The following is a 24,599-nucleotide window of genomic DNA, read 5'->3' on the forward strand; positions in this document are numbered from 1 at the left end:
GTCCTCGTCTTGTGGTGCCATTTGAATTTGGTGATAGCCCTTATAGGCATCCAGAAAACATTTGAGCTTAAATTGCGTCACGGAGTCCACCTTCGCGTCAATGTTTGGGAGGGGGTAAAAATCTTTTGGACATGCTTTGTTGAGGTCTTTGAAGTCAATGCACATCCTCCATGACCCGTTGCTCTTCTTTACCATCACAGGATTGGCTACCCATGTCTGGTATCGTATTGGGCGGATGATGTTTGCGCGCAGTAGATCCTCTACTTGCTCATTCATGGCCTTTGCCTTCTCATCCCCCAAGATTCTCTTCTTTTGAGCAATTGGCTCTACGGACTTGAACGTGTTGAGAGAATGTTGCGCCAGGTCTCGCGGAACCCCAGTCATATCGGAATGTTGCCACGCGAAGACCGACATATACGTTGTGAGCAATCTTTTCATTCTCAACCTTGTGTCGTCTGATATCGTAGCTCCAATTGTGATTATTTGCTCTAGGAATTTTGGGTTGAGAATCCATTCCTCTGGCGCGTTGTTTGCCATTGGAAGTTTCATTCTCCCTTCCCGCGGAATACTTGTCACTGCGCACAAATGATCTCGGTATACAAATGTTACACCTGTTGGTGTTGGGAACCCCAACGCGCCGTGCGCTGGCGACGGTATGGCGTTGAGTTGGGCAATCGTTCCTTTACCCAAGATCATATTGTGGCATGAAGTGGTGGGCAAGACCAAGAAGTTGACAATTTCAGCTCGCTTGTGTTTCTCATCCCCCATAGTTAGTTCAAATTGTATCTGACCTAAGGGGTGAATGATTTCATTTGAAACACCCGAGATTGGTGCATTCACAATTTCGAGCCTTGCTTGGTCTGCTGGAGCCAACTTCCTGAAACATTGCTCATACATGATGTCTGATTCGCTGCCAGTGTCCACCAGGACTTTTGACACTTCATAATGAGCAATGTGTGTAGTGATGACTAGAGGACTGCTGATAGAAGGGCCTCCCCTGATTCTTGGGAAGATTACTTGTTGCTCGCGCCAATCTCCTTAGACTTGCGCGCTTCTCTTTCTCGATCTTTGCCCTTGCCTTCCTCCCTCGGCTACACAGATTCTTTTGAACTTTTTGCTGGCTGAGGCTCCATCTGGTTGTTCATTCTCTGGTCTTGGGTTTTTCACCAGGTGAGCCAACTTGCCTGATTTCACATCTCTTTCAATCGCATCCTTCAAATGGTGGCATGCATCGGTGTTGTGCCCTGTGGACTTGTGAAACTCACAATACTTGCCACTGTTTGGTGGTCCCTTATAGTGTAGTGGCTTGGGGCTTTTAAACTGGACATTCTCTGTGCTTAACACTTATGAAGGCGTTTTAGTGAGGGGAGTCCATATTCTTGGTAGAGGTCTGTTAGGCTCTCTGCCCCCCTCCCTCTTATCACCCTCTCCGTGATTACGACTGTCTTTTTGGGGCTGGGGTGAGCTTGGTTGCGCCTGCTTTTCTGCGGGAGAAAAACTGGTTTGTAGCAACCTGGACCATACAGAGTTTTGTTTGCCCCTCCTTTCGTTGTTGCGCGGTGCTTCTGCTTGGTGCCCTCTTTCTCTTGCTCTATCTTGGGCAATTTGTTTTTCATTTCGCGCGAAGACTCGCGATGCTTCCATTAGCTTAGCCCAAGTGGTTGGCATGCCATCTCTGCTCACGAGAGCTCTGCGGAGTTGATCACTGCGCGCACCTTGTATAAAGGCCACGCGCAAGAGCTGCTCAGTGATACCTCCAATTGCAAGAGATTCCTGATTGAAACGAGTTATGTAGTCTTCAATCGTTTCATCATTCCTGCGCACGCAGTGCATGATGTCATCAGGGTCGCGCGTGTGTCTGCGCTGCTGTACGAAGTGAGCTTGGAACTTCTCCAATAGCTCTTCGAACCCATCGATTTGCCAAGTCGGCAAGCTTTCGAACCAGACACGCGCCGCGCCCGTGAGGCAGCGAGCAAACATGTGACACCATGTTGGCATCGTCCAGCTTTCTAGGTTTCCAGTGTTATAAAAACCTTGTAAGAAATCGTCTGGATCTGTTGTGCCATCGTACTTGCCCAACCCACTTGGCATCTTGGTTTTGTGTTGAATGGGAGCCTTCGCGATGCACTCAGTGAATTTTGAATGCTTCACCAAGATGGCTGGCCTGTACGGTGTGGTTACGTCCACTTGCCCTCTCGCTGGTGGGTTGTACGGTGTGTACAGATCCAGATCGGCTTTGGCTCCAGGCGCCATGTTCATGTGCGCGCGGAGCTGTGAGCCTCCTGCATGAGTATCTCGCGTCTTCCTCATGCTGTGCACTTCTTCATCACTAAAATCAGCGTGTTCAGTGTGAACAGAGTGACCATCTTCCGGCGCGCGCGCCCTTTTTGTTGTTCCTTGAATGGTTTGCTTATCAAACGCGAGCCTTTGTGTTAGGTCGGCTAACTTTTTGTGTTTGACCAGCTCATTGTATTTGTCCATTAAACGCCGTTGTTCGTTTATGAACCATTCTTTAGGGTCATTTGTTTCATCTTCTGGACCCATTGGTCCTTTTTGTTTCGCGCCGGTCAAATTTTGGAACGTGAGATCGTCTGGAGGAGTTTCAGTCTGGCTATGAGGAGTTGTGATGAAGGGATGGTTACTGGTGGTGCGCGTAGAATCACGCGGCACCCTCAGAAACTGCTGTCCCTCATTAACATCCTCACGCTCAATATCCTCCAGAACTTGATCACTGTTTCGAACACCAGAAACCATGGTGAAGTTTTTCAGAGAGAACTGATGAGATTTTGTTGCCGTTGTAACAGGTGATGGCGCCAATGAAGAAACGTGGATCGGCTCACTGGTAGACGATCAACTTTCCTCGGGTATGAGTATGCTATTTCACCGATGGTTTTCCGGAGTATGAGTTCTTCCACCTACAAAACGAGCAGCACCGTGAACTTACCCCTCAGAAAGGGACAGAGGGGTCCTCTTTGGGGTAACCCTCCGGTGTGAGAATAAGAGATTGTAGGAGAAGATAATAATAATCTGAGAGTGATTAAGGAATTGGAATGTATTTTCTTGCTTACCTCCCCTTGTGGAGGTGGTGTGGTATTTATAGTGTTAGGGTTTCCAATGATTGGGCTCAGATCCCATTAGGGCCTTTTTGGCCTCCTCCTATTGCTTTGCGCCACGTGTCCTTAGGACACCTGGTGCTTTTTCATTGATTATTCTCTGACCCAGGCATTTTACCTGACCCATGTGCAATCACGTGGTAGCACATGGGTTTTGCTGAGTTGTCCACCTTTCATTGGCAGCTGTCAACATCAGCATATTCTTATTCCTTAAAGGATACCTTCTGGAAGGTTGTCTGACGAGCACAATCAAGGTTGTCCTTATCCTGATTTGGATAAGGACGAGGTTGATTATGTGCACGTGTGATATGCGCCTATCCTGAGGATGCGCGAAGTCTTCTCTTTATTCTCACGCGCAGATGTTTCATGCGCAGATGTGATATGCGCAAGCATATGTAATATGCGCCACGCGCAGATGTGATATGCGTGAGCATGCGATATGCGCCACGCGCAGATGCGCCACGCGCAGATGTGATATGCGTGAGCATATATGGTGCGCGAGCATGTGATACGCGTGAGCATATGTGATGCGTGAGCATATGTGATATGCGCCGTGCGCATAGGTTTTGGCTTTGTGCCTTCATGATATCTTGATTTCAAGCCTCTTGTCTATATCTTGTGGGTTGACCCGCCCCGCTCGATGTTAAGGCGGGTACATACCTCTTCAACATGCATCCAATGATCGCCGCCCCCTTAGTTTAAACCAAGCATCAAACCCTTTGTAGTAAACAACACAGCATGTAAAAGGTTCCAAATAAAAAACTGGGATTATATGATAGCAAAGCCTCTTGTTAAAGACTAAATGAAATCTAACTGTAGTGCTTAAAAAGTAGTTTATTACCTCAAAAGAACATACACTCAATTCGAAACCACGGATCCGCTGCCGAGGCGCCGACATAGAAACGACCACAGCCACCGGTCCTTGGATGGATTTCGTTTACATGGCATACTGCAGAGTTGTACACCGTTGACTTGAAGCTTTCACATCACAATTTACACAATAAAGCAAAGCACCTGACGCATCAACTAAAACTCTTTAATTGTATTGCATGATGACTGTATTTATGTTACATAAACAAAAGGTAGAAGAAAAATAAATCATTATCTTTGGCTTTATTTTGTTTGATGTTTTGCAGAATAAGAACACACTCTAGGTTGGACCAACATCTTAAATCATCTCAGGTTTCAAACAATTTAAGACTAATCCACCCTAAACACCTAAAATTAAGTTACTAATAAAAGCTAGAAAAACTAATTTTATCATGATTAAAATTAGAATCTAAAAAGCATTAAAAGAAACAACTCACTGCTTTTGGGAACAGCAGGGTGATTCCAGTCCCACATTCGGCATTTCCCGCTGGCAGTCTCACATTTTCAAGGTTTTTTGTTTTATGATCCCCCGTTAAAACAATTAACGGAGTTAAGTTTTTGCTGATGTGGCGAGTGACATGGCTTTTTCAATATCCTACATGGCTTTTCCCTTTATTCCCCCCCCCCCCCCCTCTCCGATTACTTACGTGTAATACTCACCCATTTAACCCCCAAAATTATCTATTGAACCTAATTATTTTTGAGATTGACTGGAATCAAGATTTTAAAATAATTTATTAAAGTTTCATATTACTAAACATCAATACTGATAAGTTATAACCTGCAGACCAGATAACCCAAATTATACAAGAACCCTAGAAATTCAATCTGATAAAACGCTATATGTTTGATCAATTAAGGTTAGGGTTCTTGTATAACAAATCAAGGCGACAAGAAACATACAAATAATTACCTTAAAATACGTTAATTGAATGGTTAATTAGAATAAATTGCTGACGACAGAAGTTCAACAAGAACACGTTGCGCGGATGAACATAATCCAATTTGATACGGGGGTTTTCTTAGCGATGGAACAAGGACTATGAGGCTACGTTCAAATGATTTAATATGGTCGTTTGCATGTATAATGAGATCGGGTTGGACACTTGTCGTGGGTGAGGATTCAATCGGATTCAATAGCTAATTAGGGCTTAATAGTTAATTTTGGGGTTTATATGGTGAGTATTACACGTAAGTAATCGGGGGGGGGGGGGGAGGGGATATAAAGGGAAAAGCCATGTAGGATATTGAAAAAGCCATGTCACTCGCCACATCAGCAAAAACTTAACCCCGTTAATTGTTTTTAACGGGGATCATAAAACAAAAAACCTAGAAAAGGTGAAACTGCCAGCGGGAAATACCGGATGTGAGATTATTATTGGCCAATCCATTACCCGGTGGGATTATTTAAATCCAATTTTCCAAAATTATAATATGTTTTGAGTCTCATAACTTCAACATAGTTACATAGCCAAGTTCTCAGCAGTTTGAGGCACTTCAACCTAGCCAAGCTCAGAGGTCTGAGATGGGGATGACTTTCATTTGAAGCTATGAGAGGCAATGTTCCCTCCATGATTGCAGCTGCATTAAGCAAAAAAGTAAATACAATAGTTAGAAAAAGAGTTGATGTTAAAAAGTTAAACAAATTAGCAAATCTAAATGGCAAATACAACTTTTGACACACTACGTCACTTGTCCAAAGGTTTTAGATTATTTTATAAAGTGTCATATGTTTAAAAAAGATTATATTATATGATTTTATAATATAGTGATTTTGAGATTATGCTTTTTGGAATACACTTTCAGCAACTTTCAAGTTGGTGAATTCATTTGAAGTATCTCTTTTTTAACTATTTTTTTAGTTTAGCAGTTACAAACAATTGACAAATTGAGAAAATGAAATAAATATGGCATTACCTTAGGATGAAAATTAAAATTCTTCAGGCACAGATACAGATGCACACCTGTAAATTAGAGACTTTTAACTAAATACAAAGACATTCACACATTATTGAACAAAACAATGGAGAAAAGATGAAAGTTATGAACTACAAAAATGAAATAAAATTAGGACCAAACAAAAACAACTACAAATGTTTATCCAATTCTCTTACTCGATTCGTCAAATGCTTCCGGCATAGGATCAGACGATAAGGTTTTATTTCTCTAATGAATGCTTCTTAGATTTGATTTTTAAAATGCGTAGGGTTATCTCAAACTTGTGATGGACATCATTTGATCGGATTTGTTTTATATCAAAAGATTTAGTCTTTGGTTCAAGTTGAACAAATTCACGTTGGGTAAGATGGAAAGATATTGTCTGGTGTTTTAGTAAGGTGGCATTAAATTGGCCTTTTCTTCATTTTTCAATAGTTTAATATTTTGTGGTCAACTGAAACATGTCTTGGATAGAATAATGATGGTCCTTCCATCTAACCTGGTTAACTTTGGTGTCATTAAAGTTGAGGCTTACAGGGATAATAATGCCATTTAGTTTGTTTCATTTCCTTGCATCGATTATACTATCCTAATAGGCTTCGTGGGGCAATAATGCAGCATGTGGAAACTGTTATGTTTATGTTTCTTTTTGGGTTTGGAGTATTTTCTTTGAAGTTCGGAATGTTTAGGTTAAAACTGTTATGTTTATGTTTTCTTTCTTTGAAGTTCTAATGTTTACACATAATTGGTGCATTTCTGATTTATGGTTGCACATTAATGTCTTTTTGTTACTCATTATTGTATGCGACTTAACTGTGTATGTCAATATATAACATAGGTCCTTCTTGGTACTGGAAGAATAAATGGAGATAATGTCAAAACTTGATACAAAAGATCACATCGCTTGGCTGTGTTATACGCTTGTAGCAGGTTTCTTTCATCTGATCCTTATAGTTAACCTTTATCAAAAGGTGTTATTTCCATTTAGTATCATTTGTTTAGATTATGTGCAGTCCTTTTACTAGGATCGAGTAAATAAGTTAAAGTTGTCACATTTTGATTTTTATACGGTGTCTTGGTTTGTGGATCTCAATCTTTAATTAGGTAGATAATAATATTTGTTATACTACCATATAATGTTTTGGAATAACCTTTAAGTTTTACCAACCACATATGCACTTTATGAGTTAATGATGTATACATCTTATAGATTTTAACTATACAGATGAATATAAGTTGTTTGAACAGGCCCGCCACTGCAGGCGTGTTGCAGAGGAGGGACAATTCGTAGGTGAATAATGAATGTAATTCGCATACTATGTTAGTTCTACAAATGTCCTTCAGGAAACCAGTCAAGATGACTAAAGTATGAATAATAAATTTGTTCTTTTAGATGTTTAAAATAAGGATGCAGATGATCAAGTTCTAACTCGAGCTTGCTGAAGTCAACATTTAAGCTCATGCAGTCATGCTAGCTCAAGTTCAAACTTAAACAAGCTCGCAAGATAAGTTTATGCATATGGCTGATTGAATGTGATGCAAAATTAATGTGCATTCACTAGATAAGTTTCATTTGTTTGTTCATTGATTCATATACAGAACATTAATCGATTTTTTGTACCTTTGGGTACTGTTATTGTTGGGCTGGTATATAGTGATATTGTGTGGATATGAACCATGGTGAAAGACTTTGGGTATGGTTTAATTATTATTTGTCAGGCCTAATTAACAATTATGGGTTGGATAAATGAGATGAGTTATGGCTATAAAAGTAAACTGAAATGAGCTTGGTCATTTGTTTTTTATTTGGGCCATGAAACATGAATTAGTTTTCATTTGAATCAAGACTTACATGGAAGAAATTTATTAAGTTATTTAATGTTTTGAAGTTAGTATATTACTTGCAAGTTGACTTTCAAATATAATGCGTGTGTATTTATTATAAAATTTTCTTAATTTCTTAATTTATTATACATAACCCGTGTATCACACGGGTTTATAACCTAGTGTACAATAGAAGAAACCACAATTACAACCTTTAAAGCATAATTCACAACCCTATAAGCAAGGAGTACAACAGTTGATGCACAGAATCATGATAAGAAGTTGCAAATTAATATATAGTATAATTTAATTAACTTTCTTCTATCAACAAAATTATTTTTAACATGCGTATATGATAAAAACTAATTCAAAGGAATTTACAAGTTCACATTAGTTCACTACATATATATCCACAGTTAGGTAATGTTTGACATGAGAATTGAATGGTTTATTGTGAGGAAATGAAAAAAATAGTGTTTGGCTGTTTAATTAAATGAAATCAACTATTACAAATGGAATCTTATCCATCAAAATCATTCCTTCTTATCCCCCCCCCCCTCCCCCTCTCTTTTTTTTCATTACATTCATCTTTCACCATACTTTCTCAACAACCACTTAACAACAACCACCACTACCACCTGACCACCATCACGACCACCACTGTCGTCGCCGCTACCACCTTAAAACCACCTCCACCGTCACCACTGTTATCATCACCACCACTACTACCATCGCCACCGTCAACGTTACCATCGCGGCCACTAACATCGCCGCCACCTTACTCTTGGCATCACCACCTGACCACCAATGCTACCACCGTCACCCCCACCACCACCATCGCCATCGCAACTACTTTCCATGCCGCTTGACCCCCACAACCACCACCACCGTCGCCCCCGCCACACCATTGTCATTGCCAGTGGCGGACCCAGGATTTTTTGCCAATGGGGTCCCATATTTTTGGTATTCAAATTTTTCGGGTCGGTCGTTGTTCAGGTCGGGTCGAGGCGAAGAACATAATAAAAAACAATATCATAATAAAACTTTCTTTTCAATCATCACTACCTGAACGGGTCAAAATGGGTCGGGTTGACACATAAACACTTTGTTTTCCCTTTCTTAAACATTTTTGAGATAGAACCTAGATCCACCCTTTCATAAGCATGTGTTGAAAACCATTAACTTAAACTAGTGAAAAATAAAACTGATATTTTAAAGTGTTTGAATGTTTCTAAAGAAAACCATGCATAAAGTTGAAAACAATGATATGTATTTTAGAGGTGTTTGAATGTTTCCAAAGTTATCATTGCAACATTAGCAATCAAATGATTGATTAACACTAAAAATTAACACAAAAAACCAAAAACTGAGCTTTGTAAGATTTGAACCCATGACCTTTCAAAGATAAAACAAGGGACTTTCCACCAGACCACATCAACATCAATAGTATGGGTTCCAAGTATTAAATCTTATGGGGTCCTCAAAAAATTTAATATACCGCTTCTAATAAATTTTTAAAAAACATTGGTGTCCCGGGACCCCGATCCACACTATGTGGGTCCGCCCCTGGTCATTGCCGGAGCTACCACCAACATTGCAAATTTTTTATTTTTATTTTTGGATTAGAGTATTTTTATCATTTCTATTTAATTCCTATAATTTTGTGGATACCAAACAACATCATTTAATAACTCATTTCATTACATTCTTAACCAAACAATATAAAGGAATGGTAATTATCTATTTCATTCTCTTGTTCATTTAATTTCTTCTTCCATTTCATTCCCCCCTTCATTCTATTACCTCCAACCAAACATACTCTTATGGTTTAAATTTATATTCGATTTGACGTTTTCAAGTCTGTTTTGATACGGTTTAATGGTTACGCCGTCACGCACACGTTCTATATTTAAACTTAAGATGGCTATAGATAGAGGTCAGACAAACCGTAAATTCGCGCTAGTTATTTATATATTTTGCGATAATACTCCCCTTCACATATTTACTCTTCAACTTTGTACTTATTTTTGCTCTTAATACTAGCATTTAATGCACAAATCCACACGACGTACACATGTCTATGCTGTTTGGTACAAATTTAAAGTTGTATGTACAAATCTTCATTGCAGGTTTTCTTTGTTTAGTGCTCCTTTGCCCTCTTTCATCATCCTCCCTTTTACTTATTCATTGTTGAGGATGATCAATTGAAAGATCGATCAGTACATGGTTTCCATATATGATTTTGATTTCTATTTCAATATGCTTAGGTTATAACTTTGCATCTGTTCTTCATTTAAGTATTTACACTTTAGTTTATAAGTGTACTTTAATTTACTCCTTTTTGCTAGTGGGTATGGTCCATTTGAACCATTCCCTCTTATTCTGTTGGACGTAATTTCAGACTCTAAGTCACAAGTCGGTAAACTTGAGGGGCGGATATTGACAAATCGGTCATAGTTGGTTATGTTTGATTACAACATATTTCCTAATTGTTTTATTATTGTAATTATTATAATTGATAATGTATTAACTAACAAGTTAGGTTAGTCTATATAAACTGAGGAATAGTTTGACATTATAGAGTGAGTTAGATGTAACCGAGTTAGAGTTCTTCAAGAGTCAAATCGAGTTAGGGTTTGAGAGATTGATCGGGGCTTGACATTCATCATGTCAGCTTTGCCTCCCTCATTCTTCTTCCCCCTTCAACTATGGTTATGGATCATTCCCACAATTTCATTATTTAATATTATAAGCAATTGAAAAAAAATAAAAAAGAATTAAGTGGCTACTAATATGCGTGACCATCATCAGTGGCCTCACGTCATTAATGAAGTGAGACGGGAGAGGGCGGTGTTCACTAACCTTATTTAAGTGAGGAATGTGTCGTATCACATCAGTGGAGATGCCTAGAGGTGCACAAACCGGTTTTTTAAAAAAACCGGTTCGGTTATTAACCGGACCGGTTTTTTTGCCCGGAAAAAAACCGGTTCGGTTAATAACCGGACCGGTTAATAACCGGTTTTTTTCTGTCAAAACCCTAACCGGTCTAACCTGTTAGGACCGGTTTAGAAACCGGTTAGAACCGGTTAATAAACCGGTTTTTTTATTAACCGGTTTTTTTTATTAACCGGTTTTTTTTTTTTTTTTTTTTTTAAATTTTGCGGTTTCAAATACGAATATTTGTTTTTTATATTTTGTACTTAATGAAGACCATTATTTTTTCACAGTATAAACAAACCGGTAACTACAAGGCAAACCGGTAACTACAAGGCAAAACGGACTGACCGAAGCCATTCTTTGCTTTCGTTGTTAGGGTTCTTTGCTTGGAAGATGAGTATGAGTGTGTGTTGGTGAATGTGTTTTCAACAAACCAAAGATTAAAAACACATAACTTTCATTTATAGTTTTTACATTAAAAATACAAACATTAAATCGTTATCGCATATTCGTAACTCAAAAATACAAACATTAAATCATTAACACTGAAGAAATCTCTGCCAAGAAGTGTTGTTCATGATTTAACTCAAAAATACAAACATTAAATCGTGAACTAGCAGATGCTCCTGTTGTTCCCAATCGCAGTTTGTTCATGATTTGCCTCCATGTTTGCTGTTTCTTTAACTAAATTAGAAAAATCCAAATCAACAAGTAAATAAGAGCACATATTAGGAAAAAGAATGCTTAGACACGATTACATGAACAACTTGCTGTTTCTTACTCATGATTTGCCTCCATGTTTGCTGTTTCTTTAACTAATTTTCTTCGCTACCCGATCCCGAGCTATTTCTTAGGTAATCGTCGTACGCGGCTTCTTCATCGGTCATTGGTTGAGTGTGTCCTTCATTGACCTCGTCTTCATACAAGCCCGCTTCATACTCCATTTCCCCCTCGAGTGAGCGTTGATGTTGTGCCCTATCTAAAGAGTCCAAGTAATCCTTGTAGCAAATCGACATCTCTATAGCTGGTGCAGTGAGTCGAGTCCTCCTAATCGATATAACCCTGCCAGAAACAGAAAAAGCAGACTCCGAAGCTACCGTGGAAGCTTGGACCGTTAGTAAATCTTTGGCCATGGCGGCGAGGATCGGAAACTCATCCTCCTTACCTCTCCACCAAGCCAGCAAATCAAGACTTCTAAATTCATCCGGAGTCATGTGTTTCACAAAGTTGGTACCACCATACCTTCCAAGTTCACTGCTTGGGGTGTTTACCCTTTGACGTTTACCGGCGTCTTCCCAAATCATGTAGTACATCCCCATTTCAAGGTCGGTTTGGGATTGGGATTGGGCAACAGCTCTTAACGAGTCATGAATTTGGGAAGACGACCCGTATTTTGTAAGGTAGACATCATACATGTTTGACAAGGTGGTGTTGAAAGCATTCTTTAAAGTTTGGCTATAATAGGGGTTTTGATCGTCGTTTAACCCAAGCTCATCACAAATTTTTTCTATTAAAGCTTCAACACCACCAACATTGATGCAAGGGTTTAACGCAGCAGCACATGTCAAAACAGCGGGTAGTTGTTGAAAATATTTTCTAAATTTTTCTTTCATTTTTACACCCATATCAAAATAAGGTGCACCCCTACAATCAAGTTCACTCAATTGAGTGTGAGATAACAAAATAATCGCGTATGAAATAAACGTTTAGAGCTAGTAGAGTTGTATAATCGAGTGTGAGCTAACCTACCCAACCTAAACTATATATAGTTGTTTGTGGGGGTAAAATGTTAAAAAAAACGGCTAGAAATCAAGAAAAAACGGGCAAAAAAGGACCCAAACGGTCATATGGCCGTTTTATAACGGTCAAAAACCGGTTAACCGGTTTTTAGGTTAACCGGTTTTTGACCGTTAACCGGTTAACCGGTTTTTAGGTTAACCGGTTTTTTAATAACCGGTTTTTAAATTTAACCGGTTTTTTTACTAACCGGTTCAATAACCGGTTTTTGTCCACGAATGAATAACCGAAGTACTAACCGGCGGTTCAATAACCGGTCTAACCGGTTTTTTAATAACCGGTTTTTCTATTAACCGGTTTTCGGTTAAACCGACCAAACCGGTTCTATAACCGGTTTTTTTGAACACCTCTAGAGATGCCCACTTATCTATACCCTTGGGCCTAAACAACATAACATCATAGATTATTTATCCATATTAAAATTCATAGCATACAATTTATTTATTTATTTATAACACCCAAACCCAACTATAAAATTTCAAATTTCTAATTATAGATTTGATAAAATAAAATTTCATTAACCCGTATCACTTGCGATGGGTCAATGGACAGAGGCAAACATTGTCGGGTCAACCCGATTGACTGCAAGATGGCATCAAACTACATGAACATCAAAACCAGCTCACTTTGCTTACATAGGGTGTGACGTCACCTTCAATAATTTTCCATATTTGGTCAAACTTACAAACCAATTTTATAACGACAGAATTACAAATTTTGTCCTTTAAAATAAGACGAATTACGATTCGTGTCATTTTCTAAGTTTCCTTGCAGGCGGTGTACTTTAAACTTTTTTTTCCTACAAGTTTTGTCCTTTACGCTAACTGGGTTAGAAAAAGTCAGTTAAATCCCCTCACGTGAGGCGCATGTGAGGGCATTTTGGTCTTTTTGCCTACCCTGCAACAACTTCTTCTTCTTCATTTTGCAGATCTTAAGCTTCTGTTTCTGTATCTATTAACACACATACTTTGGATTCATCAATTAACAATCTAGGGTTTCACCAATGGATCCCACCATCCCAATTTCATCACCATACCTCCCACTCTTCTTCTCCATCTTCTTAACCATCTACTCCTCCGCACACTTCCTCCTCTTCCGCCACTGGACCACCACCCTCCGCCCAATAGCTCCGCCACCAGCCAACGCTCCATCTCCGGCATAAGTCGGGTATGGAAACGACAACCGGCTTTCCGCCTCGGGATTTCGTTTCGGAGGAGTATAAAGCGAGAATGACCGCTTCGAAGCCGGAGAGTGATGGGGTTAAGGTTTGGGAAATTGAATGGATACGGGATAAATAAAGGCCGGATATTAAAGGGATGAAGGACAGGACGACAAGACGGAGGTCTGGGTCCGAGGAGAAGAAGGTGTCGTAGAGCCAGTTGCAGAGGTTGTCGTCGCCGGAGCCGGAGTGGTCGGAGGAGGTTAAGGAGAGAGAGACGGCGGTGTAGGCGGTTAAAGAGGAGAGTAGAGAGTGGGCCGGGTTGTCGGAGTCGGCCAAGGAGGAGATCGGGTTAGGATCTTGTGGTTCGGATTCGGGTATGGGTAAGAGGGTGGAGAGTAACTGGATACGGGATCGGGCTTTGGAAATGGATTCCCACCAGGATTGCATTGGATCGGCGTTGTTGTTGTTGTTGGTAGTAGTAGTGGTGTTGAGGATCTGGTGGTTGCCGTTACGGTGGTGGGTTTGGGAGGAGGAGGAGGAGGTGGAAGAGGAGGAAGGAGATCCGCCGGGGGCGTGGTGGCGGAAGTCCATCGCTGGTGGTGGTGGTGGTGGGTTTCCGGTGAAAGAGGAAAGTGGAGGTCCACGACTCAGGATGAAAGCTGTTGTTTTTGAGTGAAACCCTAGATACAGAAACAGAAGCTTAAGATCTGCAAAATGAAGAAGAAGTTGTTGCAGGGTAGGCAAAAAGACCAAAATGCCCTCACATACGCCTCACGTGAGGGGATTTAACTGACTTTTTCTAACCCAGTTAGCGTAAAGGACAAAACTTGTAGGAAAAAAAAGTTTAAAGTACACCGCCTGCAAGGAAACTTAGAAAAGGACACGAACCGTAATTCGTTAAATTTTAAAGGACAAAATTTGTAATTCGGTCTTTTATGAAAACAAAAGTTAATATTTTAATTAAATATATTTTTATCACCTCCATTTCATTTTCATCTCTCTAAATTCGCCGGTCATCCCAACGCCTTCATCAAAGTCTACCAAGAAACCAAACATATTAAGCAGTTTACTCACCTAATCTTTAATCCTTATCTTCTTTTTACTCAGCTGGCTTCATAAAGGTTTGAACTTTTATCATTTTTATGTATGTTGACTTGAATCTTGTTGAGTTGATTCATAGTTGTTGATATGGCTTAGTGTGTTTTTGTGATCTTTATGGAAATTTAAGGTGGTTTGGATGATGGATTTGGTTAAGGTTTTTTTTTTTTTTTTTATGATATTATTTTTAATTTTTTATGGCAATGTATCATTTATGTAGGTTTGGATGATGGGTTGGGTTTAGTTTCTTGTTTTATCATCTGGGTGTGTCTTAATTTTGAAAGAAATTGATTAAAGTTTGTTTTTTTATAATATGTAATTCTTGATAAAGATTCATTTTTATGGAAATTTAAGATGGCTTGGATGATGGGTCTGGTTTAGTTTCTTGTTTTGTCATCTGGGTGTGTTTCAACATTGATGAATTTGATTAAAGATTGGTTTTTTTATAATATGAAATTTTTGATTGGTCACTGTTCTTTAATCTTACCTGTCTTAATTTTTGAATTTAATGGCAATTGAAGGAGTTTCCAATGATGGGTTTTGTTTATTTTTTGATTTGTCACTTGGGGTTGTCTAAATTGTGAAGAAATAAATTGAAATTAAGGGTATTTTTTTATTATAATTATTATTATTTTTTTAATGCAAATCTTGCAAGGGGGAGCTTGAATCTTGATTGAACAACTTATAGATGATCATAGGATGTTTTATATGACATTGGAGAATTTGGATAAAGTTTGACAAATTTTAGGTTTTTTCGGTTTTCAGAATTTTAGGGATTTTGATTTATGGGAATTTTATATGATATCATGTAATAAGATTCCATAATTTAAGTGAAAGTGTTGATTGATTAACATTGTAATAACAACTTCTGATTATAATTGTGAGGAGTTAAAGGCAAAATAACTATAATACGTATATTCGGTTGTTTTTAGGTTATATAAATTCTAATATTCAAAACTCATTATTTAGATCAATAAATAATCTGTCCATTTTGTGAATAGGTGTGGAAGACTAAAAGTTGACTTCAAAAGGTGATTCATAATTCTTGAATGAATCGTTAAACCTTCTTTATCGATAAGATGAAATAGTTATGTTCATTAATGAGAATGGGAGTGATCTTGTTGAGCGTTCTTTTGTTGATCCAATCATCAATCATATTTGCCTCGGGAGTTTTGCATTTGAAGGCTTGTGGGACTTATCATATCAACTATTCGAGTGATTCTAATAGCAAATTGTTTTATTTGAACGGGAAATCAGTAAGCAAAGATTTGTTTTGCAAGTCCATCAAGTTGTATCGTGCAAATCATTGCTTCATTAATAGGGATGTCGGGAGTCATTGCTACGAGGTAGATCATTTTTCAGGTAAAAGCTGCAACATTTGGATGATTTGTGAAATATCTTAAATACCCTTTGTTACATAATTTTATCTTAGAAAATTATAAAAAAATTGTTGAACATTCTATAAGAGGAGATGCATGTAGTCGCTCTCGGATCCGTCATATGAAAGTAGTTGCAACATTTTTGTAAAAAACCTTCTGATAAACTTATGAGGGTAAATACGTAATTTTATCTTAAGATCTTCCTATTGAAGGAAAATTTGCAGTTATCATTAAAAGTCTTGAAAATTGAAAAAAAAATAATTTGGATACTACTTATGGGACACAACCATGAAAACTTTTAACAGTTGACTCTTTGACTATTTGTCAATTATCTAACCCCTTTGTTACACACAAAGGATTCATGTGACCAAGTCAACATTTTTGTCTTTTAGCGATTATAATGCGCCAAAATGTTATTTAATCTTTTGAGTCTTTTTCTTCATGCTGAATTCAGTCTTGTAATCTTGATTTATACAAAGAAAGTTGTAAACATTTTTTGTATATCGTTGTTTTTTCCTAATATGCCTAAAAACTACCGTTATCACACCTACATGAATCTTGTGACACAAGCCAATAGCATCATCATTCGACAACGACAATGTTCCATTATAGGAACTTTTGCAGTTCTCTATATGTTTTATGTTATACATTTTGTGAACTTGTGGGATTTAAATTTTTTTTATTTATATCTTTGGTCAGGTGGAAGGAGATTTTTGCAGAGTTTAATTAATGATAGAAGTTTAGAAGGAGAGGTAAAAGAGTCAAAGAAAACGAAAGATGACAAAGATTCCAAATTTAAATCAAGATATTTAGTGATGGGTGGAGTCGGGATCTTGGTTTTGTGTTGCGGTTTTCTTTGCCCGTGCTTTCGTTCTAGAAAGAAAGATATGGCACACACTGTTCTTGCCAAGGAGCCGAATTCAAGTAAGATAAATTATGAATTATTTTTTAAACATAAAGAACGACTTATGTTATTTCCTTAGTTAAAGGACGAAACCTGAAATGTGCTATATACCTAAAGGACGAAAAGTGTAATTTACACTTTATTATTATTATTATTATTATTATTATTATTATTATTATTATTATTATTATGACATAATTTAAGTAGAAACCATTCTCATTGCCAACAATTTATATCAAAACTTTTAATTATCAGCTACATTTTTTTGCATTTTGGTTGATTAATCGGATTACTAAATATATATATTTTTTGCAGTGGATTCAACTTCATCTATAGAAATGAACTCGGCATCAGAAAAGGTTCCGGCAAGCCCACTACGCGTGCCACCGAGTCCTCATAGATTCTCAATGTCTCCAAAACTTGATAGGATCGGGTCGGTTCATTTGACCATGAACCAAGTGGCAAGAGCCACCCAAAATTTTTCACCGGCATTAAAGTTGGGTGAAGGCGGTTTTGGAACCGTGTACAAGGCTCAACTACCAGACGGTCAACTTGTGGCCATAAAACGAGCAAAAAAGGTAATATCATTTGTTCATTTATGTTTGTTACTTTGTTTGTGTTCGTTTATAAATGTTCAGTTATTTTCATTTATGTTCGTTTGTGTATGTTTACGTTTGTGAACTGTTCGTGTAGATTTTTAACAAACGAAAATGAACGAACACGAGCATGTTCATTTCTTAATGAACGAACAAGAACAAGAAATTCGTCCGATTAATTGTTCGTGTTCGATTAAAGTTAAATAAGCGAACATGAACATGTCTCCGTTCGTGTTTGTTCGGTTCGTTTACAGGCCTACTTATGCATACACGGTAAGGTCTAATGTTTAAATGGTATATTCCATAAAAAGAGCAAAGGTTTGACTTTTTTAGGTCAAACAGACTAATCGTCGACGACATTGTTGCCATATCTGGTCTTTGATTATTTTTTTTCTAGAAATAATTAATGACTACATTAAGGTTTTTAGCAATCAGTGGTGGACATTATTATTTTGTCATAAACGCCGTATAAGAAGTTGAAAGCTATATGCTTGACTTCAAAAGTCAAAGCAGTATAGTTTGCGGCAGCCAAAATAAGTGCACGTCAACTTTATTCTTGGTCCGTTCCTTGTCATTTAGTATTTATACTTATGGGCTTCATTTAATATGACATTAAATATGCAAGTACTTCCTGTATTTCATAAAGAAACAAAAACTGTTGACTTTTTAGGTCAACCCGACTAATTGTCAATTGCAGGTTTGCAGAGTTTACATACATGATTTTTGACCGTTCTTTTTCTAGAAAAAATTTAATAACTACATTGAAGTTTGTACAGTCGCTAACTTGTCGTGTAAAATTTCAAAATCATTCTGTTTGACCTCAAAAAGTCAAATCATAGTCCTTTCTTTTCACAATTTAGGGTAGGCAAAATTTAAATTTATTAAATTGTCCTAATTACTCTGTGTCATGCGATATTTTTGCTTTATGGGAAGAACGGATATGCGATTGTGAGACATGCTTATAAAAACAAGCACCGCTAGTTATTCTTTATGTGGTAGATAGTATCTGACAGTCGTTCTGTATGTGTTATTTACATATCCGACAACTGAGTGACACTAACTCAACACACATTTTTTATATGTTAGTATCCACACTCGTTTTTTACTTTTCCCGTTTTAAGCGTGAGAAACTTGTGTAGGAACACTTTGATGCATTAAGAAGTGAATTTAGAAGTGAAATTGAGCTTCTTGCAAAAATTGATCATCGGAATCTAGTTAAGCTTCTTGGCTATGTTGATAAAGGCAACGAGCGTTTAATCATTACAGAATACGTTCCGAATGGTACCCTTAGAGAACATTTGGATGGTAAGTCTTTTCATTTTTGTTTAACACCATAATATTATTCATACATATATATCACTTTATAAAAAATAGTAATATAGTTGTTTCCTGTTTCAAGGTGTTCATGCAAACTATTTGGACTTTAGTCAACGGCTTGAAATTTGCATCGATATTGCTCATGGTTTAACGTATCTCCATCTATATGCCGGTAATACTTTTAACCCTAACCATAATGTACTTATGTGCTTTATATAATTATATCCAATATTTTACTTGCTATAATTTTTTGAGTTCTTTTAGTTATCATTTCCATTATGTTCCCGAGTTTAATAAATGATAGAAAATAAAGGAAAGTGAATTAAGGAGAAAAAAGACAGGGGAGGAGAAATATATAATTTACTACTCTGATCCCGAGTACGAAGGAATTGGGAAAAAATTCAAATTTTCATATTTTCCTGAGTTAAAAAAATAAAAAAAAGGTACAATTTTACCAATATACCCTTTAAAATTGAAACTTTCTTTTCTTTTCCTTTCAACCCGGGAATACATAAAATCTGTCAACATTATTAAACACCAACACATATATTCAACACCAAAAAAATTCTGAAGAATATTAATCCCTTAACCAAAGATTGTTTTCAACGTCCATAACCGAAAAATAAACAATCCAAGAAAAGAAATAACAATGTCATATTTGTCCGAAATTACCAAAAGAAAAAAGAAAACCGCAACTAAATAAATGCATAAGAGTAATCCTTTTACCGTGTTCTGAACTCGCTTAGTTACCTCACTCATCATACCTTTCAACACAACCATTCGTATCTTAAGAGGACAAGTAAGTAACATCCTTGCTTTTGCTTGATTGTTAGCCAAATAAATTTAAAGCTCTCGGTATTGCATCGGGTTCCAAACCCATGGACTCCAATTCTTTATATATTTCCTCACCTGTGTACTCGTGATGATAAGCTCTATCAAATATTTTATTGGCTTCTACGATAGCACTAGCCACGTTGTCAAGGTAATTTATAAGCTTTGAGTTAAACGCTTCATCTTCTTGTTCAAGTTTTCGTTGTTCGCTTTCATCTTTCTTTGCATTTGAATTTTGACGCCATATCTTCCCGTGCAACTCTGCGGCATTTAATTTTTTACGCCTTGCATTTATACGTCTAAATCAATCAATCAATCATACCCAGTAAAATCCCACCGACAGCAGAGCTATAGGTAGGGTCTGGGGAGGGTGGGATGTAGGCACACCGTACCTCTATCCAAAGGAATAAAGAGGTGGCTTCCAGAGAGACCCTCGGCTCTAAGATTTGAGAGAATTTCGGATTGTAGTTTAACAGCCGACTAGCTGATAAGCTAACAGTTTGACTTTGACTATTCTAACATTCGAATAAAAACTCGAAAGGTAATCGAGAGGTGTCGTGGTTTCATATATGGTCGGGAGCCCGTAAACGGAGGAGAGATAATACAACACGAGTATGTACTTTCCTGGAAACCGGACCCGTGAGAGTGATAATATCAAACCCGTGACCCGGACCTTGAGGGACGGGTCGGTTAATGTGATTAATGGGTTTGGCGAGTTCGGTTCACAGGTTTGGCGGGAGCCATTGCCAACTTCGCGGTACGACACTACGCGTTCAGCACCAGTAATGTGTCCGGCGATGGTTATACGTCCGGCATACGGGGCTGGTTACACGTCCAAAGCTAGTAACGTCTCCGGCTCATTACGCGTCTGGCATAAGATGTTGATTACATGCCAGATGTCAATAATGTGTCCGGCGATGGTTACGCGTCCGGCACACGGGGCTGGTTACACGCCCAAAGCTAGAAACGTCTCCGGCGCCATTACGCGTTTGGCATATGACGTTGATTACATGCCAGGTGTCAGTAATGTGTCCCGCGCTGGTAACAAGTCACACTCCTCTTATGTGCCCGGTGCCGCTTACGCATAATCATCGTCGTTACGTCGATTTCGCTTCTGATGTTGGTAACGCGTTAGGCGCGCCTGGCGCCAGTAACGTGCCTCATGTGCGTTGTTTATTGCGCGTTCAGCACTTTTTAACGCGTCAGGAGTCGGTTACTCATCTATATATCTATATAATATATTTTAATAAAATCAAAGGATAGTAAATTAACAATGAACCATGCATAGCATAGCATTCAACTACTAAATATAAATTGGATGTGGCTCAATGGTAGAGCACTCACTTTACTAGTGAGAGGTAGGGGGTTCAAACCTCACTATCAACAATTTATATGGGAGATATGAGGGATGACCCTGGCTTGCCAGGGTTCGAGTCCTGATCTCACCCGGTTATACCGGTTCCTCGCTGTCGTGCCGTTTGGCGGGCGTGGGGGTCAGGTTTTATCCGGGGAATCCCTCAATAGGTGGACCGCTAGGGGCTCCGTCCGTACGGACTCGTGGCCGGCTTGGGCTACCTTTAGCCAATGGGGGCCGCGTACGGAGTACCCGACGTTACTTAGTTGGTCGTTCCAAAAAAAAAACCAAATAACATGTAAAAATCTAAACAAAATTAATAATACCAAATTACCCACCCAGCTTTTATTCAATGTCACAAGCCGTCTCTCTTCTTTTCCAGTACACACTGTGTCAGTTCCAAAAAAAAATTTTCAAGGGGTTCACTGTTTTTTAGATGTTCCTTTTTTATAGGCCCGGTCAAAATAAAATTTCGGGTCAGTTCGACGGTACGGGTCCAGTAAGGTTCATCACAAGGCGGTCGGAAGTTTTTGAAAGCCTAAAGCGAATTGAAAAAATATAGGGCCCTTCTCATAGAAAGAATATATATAACCTAGAGTCATCATCATCGTACTCAGTATATCCCACCAATAGCAAAGCTATGGTAGGGTCTAAGGAGGGTAAGATGTAGACAATCTTACCTCTACCCTTTAGGAATAGAGAGGCTGCTTCCGGTGAGACCCCCGACTCGATAGTAGTTTTGCATCAAGCCTTGGACATAAGGCACATAACACTCAACCATCGGGACACCGCCGATTGGTGCAAGTACCCTTGTCTTTCGGCTATCAATGCCACCACATGATGCCTGATTAACCTTCCGCCACTTTTAACGTTGTTTTCACGAGATTAGTAAAATAACGTAAAAATTAGTGCAATTTCACTTTTGCCCACCCGAGGGTTCACACATATATACATTATATGCGCGCACCGCAAGCAACCTAGAGTGAGATACCCATATAATGAAGCTAATTAGTAGTGATTTCAAGTACTGAGACACGACAAATAATATCACCGCCAATAAACCAACTTTGATTAGAGTTGTTCAAACCCCTAACATTCTCAATCTAAAATTTCAAACCTAATGACACTTTCAAAGTTTAAGCAAAATCAACATTCATCTAACCTTTATTAACAAGAAGTGCCATCACTTTAAAAAAAATCAGTGAAAGGTTTCCGAAAAATTGACAAGATAAAACTAGATCCTTGGACAACAAATTTATTAATCGAATGCCTTACCCGCTACACCACTTGTTTAGTTTTGTAAGTGGTGCACTCCTATTTTATAAGGGGTTTCACTATAGTTTTTCTATATAACTTTACACTATTATTTCGAAACTCGGGGTTCCCGTGAACCCCCTATTTACTCTCTAGATCCACCCATGAGTACACGAGCCAAGCTCGAGCTCAGTTCGTTTAGAGCACTATTTCTAATTCTCAAGCTCGGCTCTTGGGCTTGTTTATTATTATTTATGTTTTTTTATTTATATAGACGTATAGTTATTTTACACATACACGCGTGCGCGCACACACACACACATATATATAATATTATATTTACAATTTATATATATTAATAATAACATAGTGTATAGTATATAGTTATTTTTATCATAATTATACGTAAAATAATAATTGTTATGTAATCATATATATGTATTAAATTGGAAAAACAAAAAAGATTATATTTCTATTTATAATAATAATAATAGGTTCTTTTAGGCTAACAAGCCTATTCAACTATTCAAGGTCGATATACGAAGCTCAGGTTCGAGCTCGTTTATTAAACGAGCTCAAATTTAAGCCCAGGCTCGAGCTTTGTTTAAGCTCCACTGGATTTTGGCTTCTATCGAGCCGATCCCAAGTAGCTCACGAGTGGCTCAGCTCGGCTTGTTTACAACCTTAATTATTATTCATTTCATTTTGAACAGAAAAACAAATTATCCACCGGGACGTGAAGTCATCCAACATTCTTCTAACCGAGAGACTGAGAGCGAAAGTGGCCGATTTCGGGTTTGCGAGACTTGGAGATGCAGAGACTGATAAAACACATGTTGTGACCAAAGTTCGGGGCACGGTCGGGTATCTTGACCCGGAATATATGAGAACGTATCAACTCACCCCGAAAAGTGACGTTTACTCGTTTGGAGTTTTACTTATCGAAATTCTAACGGGTCGTAGGCCCATCGAGTCCAAGAGGTCTCCTGAAGAGAAGGTGACTGTAAGATGGGTAAGTTTCGTGTTCTTTTTTTTTCAAATTATTTGCATGTGCATTATTGAGTTGTACATTGTGCATTGATTGTTGTACCGAGTCGAAAATCTGTTCGAGAGAACCTGATTTGGACCCCAACCGAACTGTAGGTTTGTAGTCAGTTTGAGCCAAAACCCAACGTGACCAGGTTTGACCGAACTGACCCATTTATCAGGGCCGGCCCTAGGGTAGTGCGAGCCGGACAACCGGCCGAGGCCCGTAATTTTCGGGGGCCAATTGTTTTTATTTTTTATATATTATATAGTAAAAATATTTTTATATAAAATACGTATGGATTTTTAATCATCTTAAATATATCGCGCCCAAAACTTAGTTTTTATCTATAATCCATTTAAGCACTTGGGCCCAACCAAAATTTGAAAACTAAAAGAAAATAATAATCAAAGAACTCGGTAGGGCCTACAAATCTTTTTATTTTGGCTCGGCTGGGGTATTTAAATCCTCGGGGCGGGCCCTGCCTGTTATGACCCAGTTTCTCCTTATAAAGCGGTACAACCCGAACCGGTTTGAGCCAAAATCCAGTTGTGACCCCGAAACCTGATTTGTGCACCTCTAGTCAATAGTCCCCAAAGTGAATAGTTTTAACATTTAAAACCCTTCTATAAAACATTTTATTTATAAAGAATCTTTTGAAAAAGCTTCATAACTTGGGCAAAAATGTTTCGGGTCAACAAAACCCGACTCCACCTGTTTCGGGCCCGTACTAGAAAACGACTTGTTTTGACCCGTTTTGATGATTAATTTCAGGCATTTGGGAAGTACAATGAAGGCGAAACTATGGATTTGGTCGACCCGCAAATGAGAGAACATTTGGACGGTGAAATCTTTGGAAAGATGCTCGAGTTAGCATTTCAATGTGCGGCCCCCACACGAGCCGACCGGCCCGACATGAAGTCGGTTGGAGAGCAGTTATGGGTCATCAGAATGGACTATCTTAGAAAAGGAAAAAGAGGATGAACAATGCATGGTTGGTGTATGGTGGCAAGCGTTTAATGCATGTGGTACGAGTTTTCATTGGAGATGGTTGGATTTGGATTTTCGTTCGTTGGAAACATTTTATGTTTATTTTGTGCGTTAAAGATATGTAACACGTGTATATAGATTATGTATTATGGATTTACATTTTGTTGTTATAATATACGGTTACATTTAGGGTTTTGCATGGGTCGAT

General features: G+C 38.3%; 1 protein-coding gene across 1 annotated transcript; it reads left to right on the forward strand.

Annotated features, from left to right (window-relative positions):
* The first annotated feature begins 14,641 nt into the window (after positions 1 to 14,641).
* On the forward strand, positions 14,642 to 24,599 carry LOC143554995 (calmodulin-binding receptor-like cytoplasmic kinase 3). Its single transcript, XM_077044637.1, has 8 exons — positions 14,642 to 14,762; positions 15,741 to 16,101; positions 16,818 to 17,042; positions 17,338 to 17,600; positions 18,758 to 18,923; positions 19,018 to 19,107; positions 23,088 to 23,386; positions 24,176 to 24,599. The coding sequence occupies exons 2-8, from the start codon at positions 15,840 to 15,842 to the stop codon at positions 24,383 to 24,385; spliced, it is 1,515 nt and encodes a 504-aa protein (XP_076900752.1). The 5' UTR covers positions 14,642 to 14,762; positions 15,741 to 15,839; the 3' UTR covers positions 24,386 to 24,599.

The sequence above is a fragment of the Bidens hawaiensis genome, unplaced genomic scaffold (assembly GCF_021521415.1).
Source record: "Bidens hawaiensis isolate Kalapana, Puna unplaced genomic scaffold, B.hawaiensis_p1.1 tig00017942_1, whole genome shotgun sequence".
In the NCBI taxonomy this organism is placed as follows: Eukaryota; Viridiplantae; Streptophyta; class Magnoliopsida; order Asterales; family Asteraceae; genus Bidens; species Bidens hawaiensis.

Bases quoted from the DNA above. Each gene is read 5' to 3' on its own strand.
- LOC143554995 (XM_077044637.1), top strand. From the start codon at position 15,840: ATGAGAATGGGAGTGATCTTGTTGAGCGTTCTTTTGTTGATCCAATCA. The intron at 17,601-18,757 runs GTAATATCATTT...AAACTTGTGTAG, and splicing joins CCATAAAACGAGCAAAAAAG to GAACACTTTGATGCATTAAG. The intron at 19,108-23,087 runs GTAATACTTTTA...CATTTTGAACAG, and splicing joins GTATCTCCATCTATATGCCG to AAAAACAAATTATCCACCGG.